Source organism: Rhododendron vialii, chromosome 3a (genome assembly GCF_030253575.1).
Source record: "Rhododendron vialii isolate Sample 1 chromosome 3a, ASM3025357v1".
Lineage (NCBI taxonomy): Eukaryota > Viridiplantae > Streptophyta > Magnoliopsida > Ericales > Ericaceae > Rhododendron > Rhododendron vialii.
This window is the reverse complement of record NC_080559.1, coordinates 31,951,959-31,962,269: the sequence shown is the minus strand read 5'-3', so window position 1 is coordinate 31,962,269 and position 10,311 is coordinate 31,951,959. Positions and strand designations below refer to the sequence as shown.

Here is a 10,311-nt window from a genome sequence, read left to right as displayed (position 1 = left end):
ATTTAATCTAAGCGTATACAGATCTGAACCATCCATTGTTCGATCAAGATCTGAGACGTCGATTGCCGAGATAAGCTGTTGGATCGGTCGCTCGGCACCCTGCCAAGCACAGGATCTCCCAATCCTGAGTGTCAAACCTAAGTACTCCATTGCCATGGAAGATGCTGCATGGTGTTCCTACATAAATCATAGGAGTATCTCTAAAATTATTACATGATGCTAATAATACAGTACTCCAATACTAACGAACTAGAAATGTTATAGTCTATGATGCTTTAATCACACTTTGAACTAATTAGGTCCCGTTCGGCGTAAGTTTTAATTTTTTAAGTATTTATTTTTCATTTTAAGAAATGAGTCGTTTTATCACAATAGATTACTTGTAATTCAAAATGTGATATTTCCGATTAAAAGTTGACAAGTAGTAGCACTTTTTAGCTTAAAAAAAAAAATTTATCAAAATATTTAGGTAAAAGTAAAAAAATTTACTTTTCCGATTCATCTTATCGACACGAATTAATAATTTACAAAAGTTTAGCACAAAACTAACAAATGAATTTTTTTTCTTCGAATAATGACAATATTCAAAATATATCCTAAAAATTAAGCGGAACTCAATTTGAATGAAGGATAAAGTATTCTTCGAGAGCTATCTTCTTCCTCTCGAAGTAATGCAATCAAGATTGGATTATGTCGTGCTCAAATTTCGACTGGACCGAAAAGAAGATTGGTGCGAGTAAACTTACTCGAACACGACCGTTAAAAAAAATCATGATTCATGATTATTAATGTGAAAAATCTACGTGGCGTATCTAGAAGTTTCCCGGAAAAAAAATATATATCTAGAAGTTCCGGCTCAGCTATCGAGTAAAACTAGCCAATGGCAATCCGCCACGTCAACAGGTGGAAGCTGCAACCTTTCACCTTTCCGCCTTTTGGCGGGAAATCGTCGGGACGCCTACAGAAGTCAAACATCCCTCCCTAGAGGCGTACACAGTACCCTTCTCTCACTTACCACTCTCTCTCCTCACTCCTCAGTTTCCCATTGTAACTGTAAGTCTCCCTCTCTCTCTCTCTCTCTCTCTCTAGATACTCTACCTCCCCTCTATATAATCATCACGATGACGGTCTTGAGGTCTAGAAAGATACTCTCGCCGCCGCCGCCCAAAATCCCAAAGATGAAGGCGCCGATTGAACCCACGACCCCCGCCAAAACCCTAGAGCTCTCGAGCCTTGGCTCGATCGCTTCGACCCCTGCCCACCGAGGGTTAGGTTCCGATTCAGCCTCTGTACTTCCACCTTCTAGACGGAGTCTCCGCCTCGTTTCCGTTCAGAACGTGGACGAAGTTAACCCTAGAAGTGTTACTGTCTCTAACCGTAAAAGAAAGGTTGTAGTAGTTGCTGCAAATTCGGTGGAGGATACGAGTGAGTGTGGATTAATGGCGAATGTAGTAGGGATTGATGAAAAGCCTAGGGTTACTGATGTTGGAGTTATGAAGGTAAGGGTTTCTGATAGGGTTTGGAACGGGAATATGGTTAAGGGAGATTTGGATTTCGAGACTGGGTACAGAAGGGATGAAGTCGTTATGGTAGACGAGGTTACGATGGGTGTTATCGGGTCAACTAGTGATTTGAAAAGTTTTAGAGAGGTTAGAGGAAACGGGGTGAGTGATGAAAAGGGGGAAGGGGAGAGGAAATTAGGTAATGTGGGTGGTTTAAGGACTTTGGAGTTGGTGAACGAGGATTGTTCAGACAAGGGAATCCTCAGGTTGCGATCGGGGAAGAAAGTTACTAAAAGGATAGTGGAGGGAAGTGTGGGATTCAAGAACGTAGGAATTGATGAAGAGCCTAGGGTTTCTGATATTCGAGGGAAGAAGGTTAGGGTTTCTGATATTCTAGGGAAGAAGGTTAGGGTTTCGGATAGGGTTGGAATGAGGAGTATAGTCGCGGGAGAGTTGGATTTGGAGACTGAGGAGGGAAGGGAGGAAGTTGTGACTAAGGTAGACGAGGTTATGAAGAGTGAAATTGGGTCAACTTGTGTTAGAGGAAATGGAGTGAGTGATGAAAAGGGGGAAGGGAAGCGGAAATTGGGTAATGTGGTTGATTTAAGGAATTTGGAGTTGGTTAACGAGGATTGTTCTGATAAGGGAATCCTCAGTTTGCGTTCAGGGAAGAAAGTTACTAAAAGGATACTGGAGGGAAGTGGTGGTGATGTTGGGAAGTTAGTTCATGTCAATAATTGGGAGGGTGGTATGGTGAATAAGTCAGAGGGATACCTGGGAGTTGTGTTGGATAATGTGGAAGTGAAATTGGGTTGCAAAGTAGAGATACCAGTTGGTATTGGATTGGACAAAGATCACATTGGTGATGATAATGGTTCTGGCACTGACGCTCGACAGAGACTCGGCAGGGAAAAAAAAGGGAAGGGAAAAGTGTTCAATGATGATTTGGCACCAAGTCAAAATGATGTTTTAGGTCCTGCTGATTTGGCAGAAAATATTGATGTGAAAGAAGAGAAAGAATCAACTGCTGATAGGGATCCTGCTGTTAAGTCCAGACGTAGGCTCAGTAGGCAAGAAAAGGGGAAGGGGAAAGTAGTTGAGGATGGGTTGTTGTCAAATGGTATTCCGGTGGTTGACTTGGAACTGGAACCTAACATGGGAGAATCAACTAAAATTGCAGTTTCGGGTACGCACTCTTTGGTGGATGATGTATCAATTATGGATGGACAACAAGTGGCAGAGACTAATATAAGGGCAAACGTCATGCAAGGAAGGGATCCCAAGGCACGATTCCGGGATATAGCCAAGAAAAATGCATCACGATTTGCTCATTTCTCTTCCAAAGAGGTAGAGGGAAACGGTTCCATTGATGAGGTTGATAGGGAAATGCCTGGAATGGAAGCAGAGTGGGACAGTGAAGACTGGCCTGGTCCTTTTTCTACTGCTATGAAGATTATTAGGGACCGGGAAATGAATATGAACGTGCTACAGCAGAACTCCTGTTTGGATAAAAGCAAACCTGCATCTATGGTGTGGGTTCCCAAGAAGGATCATAATCCTGACCGCCCAAAGATATTGATCCCCTCACTTCAAGACTTATGCTTGGCGATTCTCGCTAAAAATGCCGATGCAATCACTTCACTTGATAGTGTCCCTGATATGCTGAGACACAAGCTTAGTAAGATGCTTTGTGATTCTCGGAAAATGAATGGTCATTTCCTTGACCTGCTTGTACACGGATCACCTACAGAGATTAGGATACGCGAGTGTTCATGTTTGACTGAGGAACAGCTAATGAGTGCTTTTGAAGGGTGCGAACCCAGTAAATTGACGGTGCGATTTCTTATCTAATTGGTTGTGAATTTATGATGCTTAGGTTCGTTTCTGATAATTAGTTTTATTATATTTTGGCCATTGTGAATAATCTGTCGCGATGAGCTCTTTGATCATGATAGCGGACAATAATTTGGTGATATCTTCAGCAATCTGCTGCACTATTTGGATGGTTGCCTCCTGCTTCACCCGATGGTGCAACAAGAATACAGCCTAATAACTATAGACAGAAGTAGGAAGTATGTTGCTTGATTGGAGCTTGCATTGCATTGGGCCGGAGCATCAAACCAATGGTCACCCATAATTTTTATGTACCACTAGTGCGACAAACACTTTTTGATGCTCTTATTAGTGCATGGTCATGCCATTTTGGTACCGTATCTGTTGTTCTATATGATTTACATGTTTGAGAACAATGTTTGAGACATATGTGTCAATTTTTGCTTGATTTTTTCTATACTGGGCTGGACAGTCGTGACTTTATTGTACAATAGGATATCTCTAGTTAAGTACCAAATCTGCTGCCCGAGTTCTGTTTCTCACTCCTATAGGGCCTATATGCGGTAGTTTTTCATATGTATTTAAAGATTGACAGAATATCTGACCTAGTTTGTCAGTCTGCAAGCCTTTCTTCAGTTTGAAAAAAGGATAATCATATTGCCCATGGTCAAGCTTATTGTTCTTGAAGTAGTGTGGTGAATATATTTATTGGCGTATGAGTTGCAGCTTCTCGTTTCTCAAATCAGTTCAAGCTGAATTTTTTTTGGATTGTTTGAATTAGGTGCTGCAACTGGACCTATGCGGACGCTGTATGCCTGACTACATTCTGAAAGCCACCTTAGCTCGCTCACCAAATAGCCTTCCTGCATTAACTACTATTTCATTGAATGGTGCATACCGTCTTTTGGATGCTGGGTTAAGTGCACTAGTCATGTCTGCACCTGCTTTAAGATCTATAAGTCTCAGCCAGTGTTCCCTTCTCACCTCTGATGGAATCAAAATCATAGCTGATTCATTGGGATCTGTTCTGAGAGAGTTGTACCTTGATAATTGCGAAAATATAGATGCGGTGCTTATTCTACCTGCATTGTTGAAGCTAGAGCATCTGGAAGTACTTTCGCTAGCTGGGATTGAAACTGTTTGTGATGATTTTCTTGATAAATTTGTTGCGGTGCGTGGTCACCATATCAAGGAGCTTGTTTTGACTGACTGCAAGTATGTATACTTGTCAAGTTCAAGCATATGGAAGTAAAAATTAGCAATATCGATTCCCTTCCAATCGATGGGATCAGATTCAGATTATTCTAGTTATTAAATGCACTTTGTTTTTTGAATGTGCTGCAGGAAATTGACCGATGCTTCCTCGAAAGTTATTGCAGACAATTGTAAAGGGTTATGTGCTCTCGACCTTGGTAACTTGCACAGACTGACGGATTCCACAATGGGATATCTGGCAAATGGTTGTCGGGCAATTCAATCATTAAAACTCTGCCGGAATTCGTTCAGGTTTTGCATTGTTATTTGACACTGCTTATAATCGTGAGAAAAAGAATCAGTAGTCGTGTCTATGCACTTAATGTAATATTGCGGCGTTGCTTGTATTCGCTAGGTACTAGGTTCCATTTTCTTTTTGTTGCATGTGTGCATATTCTCTCTCTCTCTCTCTCTCTCTCTCTCTCTCTCTCTCTCTCTCTCTCTCTCTCTCTCTCTCTCTCTCTCTCTCATGAGAAACAAAAAGAAAAGGCTGCCGAGCTCAAAAGTATGCTCCAGTAGTTACCTCTTTCTTAGCGTAGAAGACAGCTCTAGGAAATGATTGTAAGTAGCATTGCCTAATGTCCTTTTCCTAGCCTAGAAGACTAAATTGCAATTGCATATGAAAATGGTGCAAATTTCTCCGCAAAAGAAGCCCTGCTCACATACAAGATGCAACAGTCTTACAATGTCATTGTTTATCTAGTTTCCGGAGCCCTTCTTTTTGATATCATTACTTTCATTTCCACCAACATTGGGATTGCACATACATGCTCAGTTTTCTCCCTCATAGAAGTACTGTTGAAAATTCTTTGTTTGACATGCTGACAGTGACGAAGCCATTGCTGCATACCTTGAAGCATCTGGGGAGGCTTTGGAAGATTTGTCACTCTATCGTATTAACAAGGTAAGGAGTGCCACATCCTAGTTTTTGCATATCAGTTCACTGTTGTTTTCATTATTGGTTATGGACCGATGGTATATATGATTTCCTGCAGGTCAGTTACAACACTGCTGTATCACTTGCCAGATGTTCGGCTAAGTTGCTTAGCTTGGATTTATCAGGGTGTCGTAATCTGCCAGACGAGGCTCTAGGATTGATAGTGGATAGCTGCTTATCGCTGAAAGTGCTCAAATTGTTTGGATGTACTCAGGTAGGCATACACAATAGGACCATCTCACTCATGTTACTTATGCAGTTTTGCTTGGTTCTGCCAAATAAATTCTAGGACTTGTTCAATGAATGAATTTCACCTTGAAGAATCATTTTCTGTAAATCGTATACCTGTTGGGAAATAAGGTTTGCTGCAAAACTGAATCCATTTGTGGATTACTTGTTTAATTTCCTCTTGACACAAGCAAGTGCTGGCACCTGGCATTATATATCTATATGCCAGCCATGAAAGAGCATGGCTGCTATTTCAGGATCAAACATCGAGTAAAGGCATGTCTTTTGCACCATATTCGTGACATTCAATGATCCATTTCTTGGTTTTTTTAATTTTAGCAGTTGAAAATTGGGGGTGTCTTTGGAATTGTACAGTTGCAAAGAATTATCATTTACCTCATTTGTTGGATGAGCTATGCTTTTACATTTGATAAGTAGAAGCTTGATGGGTATCTCTTGGACTTGGATATTCTGGTTTCTTGTTTTCTATGGTGGTGGAATATAGTAACATGTTTTTAACATGCATAATGATTGATTGAAGCTGTAAAAAAATACCGAGTACCAATGGATTATACCTGATATCATATTTATTGTCTGATAAATCCGTTGAGGACTTCTCTGTGTGTGTGGCCTTAGGCTGCAGTTTTCCACTGTCCATGTTGCTTATTGTTAGCAATATCATGGATTATATGCTACTGTTTTCTTCCTCCCTCTTGTTTTATGTTTTCCAATGTTTGTAATGTAATGCGCATTATTCATTGCAGATAACCAACGTATTTCTGGATGGTCACTCAAATCCTCATGTGCGGATCATCGGATTGGAGACCCCGATATTAGAAAATCTCAAGGTGCCTGATTTTCTAGGTGGACCATTGCATTATTCTTCTGTACGCTCTTGAGTGACACGGATTTTGGCCTTGTGTTTGTCATTCCACGCAGAATAGTGCTAAATTCCTCATTTTGTGAAGACCTATCTAAGTCTAGTGTATTCCCTCTTTTTTGTAATGGGAAAATGCAAACCTTGCAAAATGCAAAACTGATGTTATGTGTTTTGTTCAGCTGGGCACTTTTGATATTTCGGTGGCAGTGGCACAGCAGCTTTTTGGATAGTGCTCATGTAACATTTTGTTTTGTAATGGATAATTACTCGAAATTATGGACCATTATTTTCAACTTATGCAAAGATTCAGAAATGCCCATATTTTGTTTCTTGTTCAATGCGGAAAGTTTGATGAACAATTATATCATGTCAACTGGGGATCAGACCAGCCTTGGAGCATGAGAATTCCTGTTGGACAAATGATTCAATTGCAGAGCTCAAAATTTGGAAAGAATATGTATGAGCTTTTGGTTGTGTAATATCTAGCTGTCTGGTTACTGTTACGTTCTGTCTATACAATAAATATTTACAAATACAACCAATACATGGGGATTTTGGCTGAATGAGCTCTACCATTCGAAGCAAAGCAAGCAAGCTTTCTTTTTTGCAAGTTGAGCGGTTGCCCTTTCGACCACCTGATAGCAATAAGTACAGATTTGGCTTAGTTCTTCATGGTTCAAATCGAGATTGACTGTTTGAAAATTCGTCAACTGCACTTTTGGCATTTATGATGGATTTGGCCACATTATTGCTGACACACAAGGAGCAGGTGTTGGGGACTGGAATCCCACCACGTGAAAAATATGTGGCCAAATTATGGTCACAGATCCTTTCTTCACAATCCTTGTGCTTTGTGTCACAATGCACTTCTGACCAAAAAATATGACTCAAATCTCGAATCATGCAAATTCGGCAGAATCGTGCACCTTAGAAGTGCATTGGGACATTGACACAAAGATCTTGGGGGGAGAAGATCTCAGGTTGCCGGCTGAAGCAATAAACACAAAGCAACTATAACAGTAATACCTCAAATCCCATCTTTCGGTAAAGTTCTAGGGCTGGTTTGTTACTCTTGTAAACCTGCAGATATACTCGTTTTGCTCCTGACACGAAAAATCTGATTCAGAAAGAAAAATTGTGTAGTTTTGTCATGGTATTGACACTTCAAGGATAAGGACTAATGCTTAACAGTCTCACCATCTGATTTAGCCAGATTAATAGCAAAAAGCAACATGCTGCTTGCAATCCCCTGGCGGCGAGCTGATTTTGCAACACAAAGGTCATCAATGTGACCGTATCCGATTTGTTCCGTTTCGACAAGGTCGGGGTAGACAGGAGGTTTCACCTGTTCCTGAGAAACCATATAATTCCAATTTCAGGCAACAAAAGTACTAAATGAACGATGGGCTTCTCTCCAGTCAGCTGAGTGCCCATTCCCTTTGTCTGTGAGGGTTACTGGGTCCCACTATAAGATGGCTGTGTCGGTACCCAAAAAAACGGCACCAAGCGAATGGGAAAATGACTTGGAGATAACAATTTCACCCCCCGCTCCACCCCCCCCCCGAGTTATTCTTCTGGTTTGATCAATTAAATGGAGGAAATCAAGATTCATACGTTAGTACCAAAAGTTTTACCCCAGGAAAGGTCTGTCCGCTCGACATGTAATCTATGCTCAAAGCTAAGGTTCCGACTACACTCTTCAATACATCATCTGTCACATTACTCTCTTCCTTCTTTACCTATCAACGTAGAAACACAGTATAAGAAACTTCTTCGATAGATTCTTTCAGAGATGATTGTTAGAAATTAAACAGACCAATACTTGCAAGAAACATATAGAAAGAAAACAAATAAAAATTGCAGCATAAATGTGATTCGGGAGAAGAAATCCATACCGTCACAATGCAGAAATCGCTGCATAACTGTTTGCTTTCCCGTTTTAATGAATCAAAAGTCTACATAGATAAATACCAAGATTTACATATGCATCATGTATATTGCAATGTGTTATCGACAAACAAGAAATGATGTCATCGAAGGCGTACCTTCTCTGCGAGTTTCTTCTTTAAATTCTCTACATACCTGTATTGTTAGGCACATCCAGAATGAGTGATGGTAATTACGGTTGAAAACAAATCGATTTACACATGAACAGCTCAAACTTGGCTCATTAAAAAGCTCATCAGTTCCTTCGCTAATGAAGGAGCTCGAGCCAGGGAAACAAAATTGACCAGTTGACAAGTTCCAAAACCATCTAACCAAAATATGATAATGCCACTCTCAAATGTGTGCTTGAGAGGAGAATTTTCATATTTAACCCGTACCGGTCACTTGGCCGATCGTCCCAGCAAGTTTCCGCTCGAAGCCATGCTACTGCCTATCCAGAAAAACAAAAAAAGAACAGAAAAAGAAAACAGCTGCCACCACAAATTAGGAAGAGAGCTAAAAGCAAGCACCATTACAAATGCTACAATATATGGTTGAGTGTTTAAGCTATTTACCCAAAGTTCTTCCTCCCGTAAGGCCTCTCGTACCACAAACTCTCCAAACTCAATTCGATCCCCTTGAATGGAGGATTCTTGATACGACGGCCGGGGTCGGTGTAATGGTCGGTTTAATTGGAGATTTGATGGACTGGCTGTTTTTAATTGTGGGACTGAAATTTTCTGATGTTCTACTGATGATTCTGGTGTGTTTCTTGTCAGTGGAGCATTGCAATTCAGTGTCCTGTTTGTTAAGGAAAAGCTCAACTCAACAATCGGGCATATATACCCATTTTGGGAACATAAAAACCTCAACAATCAAAATTAGGTGAAAGGGAGGAGTAGAAAATGACAAGAAAAAGAAAACCCAATTCCCCAAATTTGACCAGGCAAAAGGAACAGAATGGAATTTGACTTACATTTTCCAGGAGGAAGAGAAGGGTTGAAGTTTGTGATGTTTCTCCATCCCATAGCTTGAAATCCTGAAGAAACAAGGTCTGTGGAGCTCCATGTTGGAGGGGTGGGGGGGCGGCTAGCGCAGAAAAAATGAAGAAACCCTTATGACCTGAAATAGTTTGACAGGAAGAGAGATAATCTGAATCGATTTGGGTTTCAATTTCTTTTTGACTACTTCCAGTAAAGACTGTCAACAAAAATTAACTACTACAGTACTACTCCCATTAACGGTTTGCCTCTTGTTGGAGTGGGCCTCTGGTGAAGGGATGACTGGAGTATCAGGTAATAATGGGATATCATTGTCTTGTAGATGTCTTCTTAGTTTTGGGTTTCAAAACTTCTGCCCGGTTGCGAACAAATTTTCTTCGTCTTTCTTTTCACTCATTACTTCCAAAAACTTCCCGCAAAATCCAAACCAAGCAGGATGATGTTCTTAGCTGCCAGCTCCGATCCTATTTTTCCTCTAAACGTACATACACATATACATGATGGTGGAATTGAGTCCCCATCAATTAACAACTTGACCTGCATGTAATCGAATACACTAAGTTATCTGATAAAAATACTTCATCCCTCTGGATTTAATAGTTCTTTTTGAGAGTTTGTATCATTTTTCAATTGATTATTATCTTATAATTTCTTATAATATTTTATGTAATTTTAAAAATATTGTCTTATAGAATTAATTGAGATCTATCAAACAAATTCATATTTGATATAAAATTCATTACTAATTTA

At 40.2% G+C, this 10,311-nt stretch overlaps 2 protein-coding genes across 5 annotated transcripts; one reads left to right on the top strand and one right to left on the bottom strand.

Moving 5' to 3' along the window:
* Positions 1 to 1,000: 1,000 nt before the first annotated feature.
* Positions 1,001 to 6,947, top strand: LOC131320009 (uncharacterized). Of its 2 annotated transcripts, XM_058350526.1 has the most exons (7): positions 1,062 to 1,877; positions 1,908 to 3,335; positions 4,117 to 4,550; positions 4,680 to 4,841; positions 5,418 to 5,493; positions 5,585 to 5,740; positions 6,519 to 6,947. In XM_058350526.1, exons 1-7 carry the CDS (start codon positions 1,122 to 1,124, stop codon positions 6,651 to 6,653), a joined length of 3,147 nt encoding a protein of 1,048 aa, XP_058206509.1. In that variant the 5' UTR covers positions 1,062 to 1,121; the 3' UTR covers positions 6,654 to 6,947. The 2 variants fall into 2 exon arrangements, with proteins under 2 accessions (XP_058206508.1, XP_058206509.1); XM_058350525.1 differs by having other exon boundaries at positions 1,001 to 3,335.
* Positions 6,948 to 7,077: 130 nt separating this feature from the next.
* LOC131320014 (GCN5-related N-acetyltransferase 6, chloroplastic-like) lies at positions 7,078 to 9,901 on the bottom strand. Of its 3 annotated transcripts, none has more exons than XM_058350536.1 (9): positions 9,537 to 9,901; positions 9,136 to 9,361; positions 8,959 to 9,011; positions 8,680 to 8,716; positions 8,530 to 8,589; positions 8,269 to 8,373; positions 7,832 to 7,985; positions 7,661 to 7,737; positions 7,078 to 7,269 (listed from the first exon to the last, which is right to left on the bottom strand). In XM_058350536.1, the coding sequence occupies exons 1-9, from the start codon at positions 9,626 to 9,628 to the stop codon at positions 7,204 to 7,206; spliced, it is 870 nt and encodes a 289-aa protein (XP_058206519.1). In that variant the 5' UTR covers positions 9,629 to 9,901; the 3' UTR covers positions 7,078 to 7,203. The 3 variants fall into 3 exon arrangements, with proteins under 3 accessions (XP_058206519.1, XP_058206518.1, XP_058206521.1); XM_058350535.1 differs by having other exon boundaries at positions 8,257 to 8,373; positions 9,537 to 9,845; XM_058350538.1 differs by having other exon boundaries at positions 7,197 to 7,269; positions 7,661 to 7,751; positions 8,257 to 8,373; positions 9,537 to 9,845.
* Between the last annotated feature and the right edge of the window lie 410 nt (positions 9,902 to 10,311).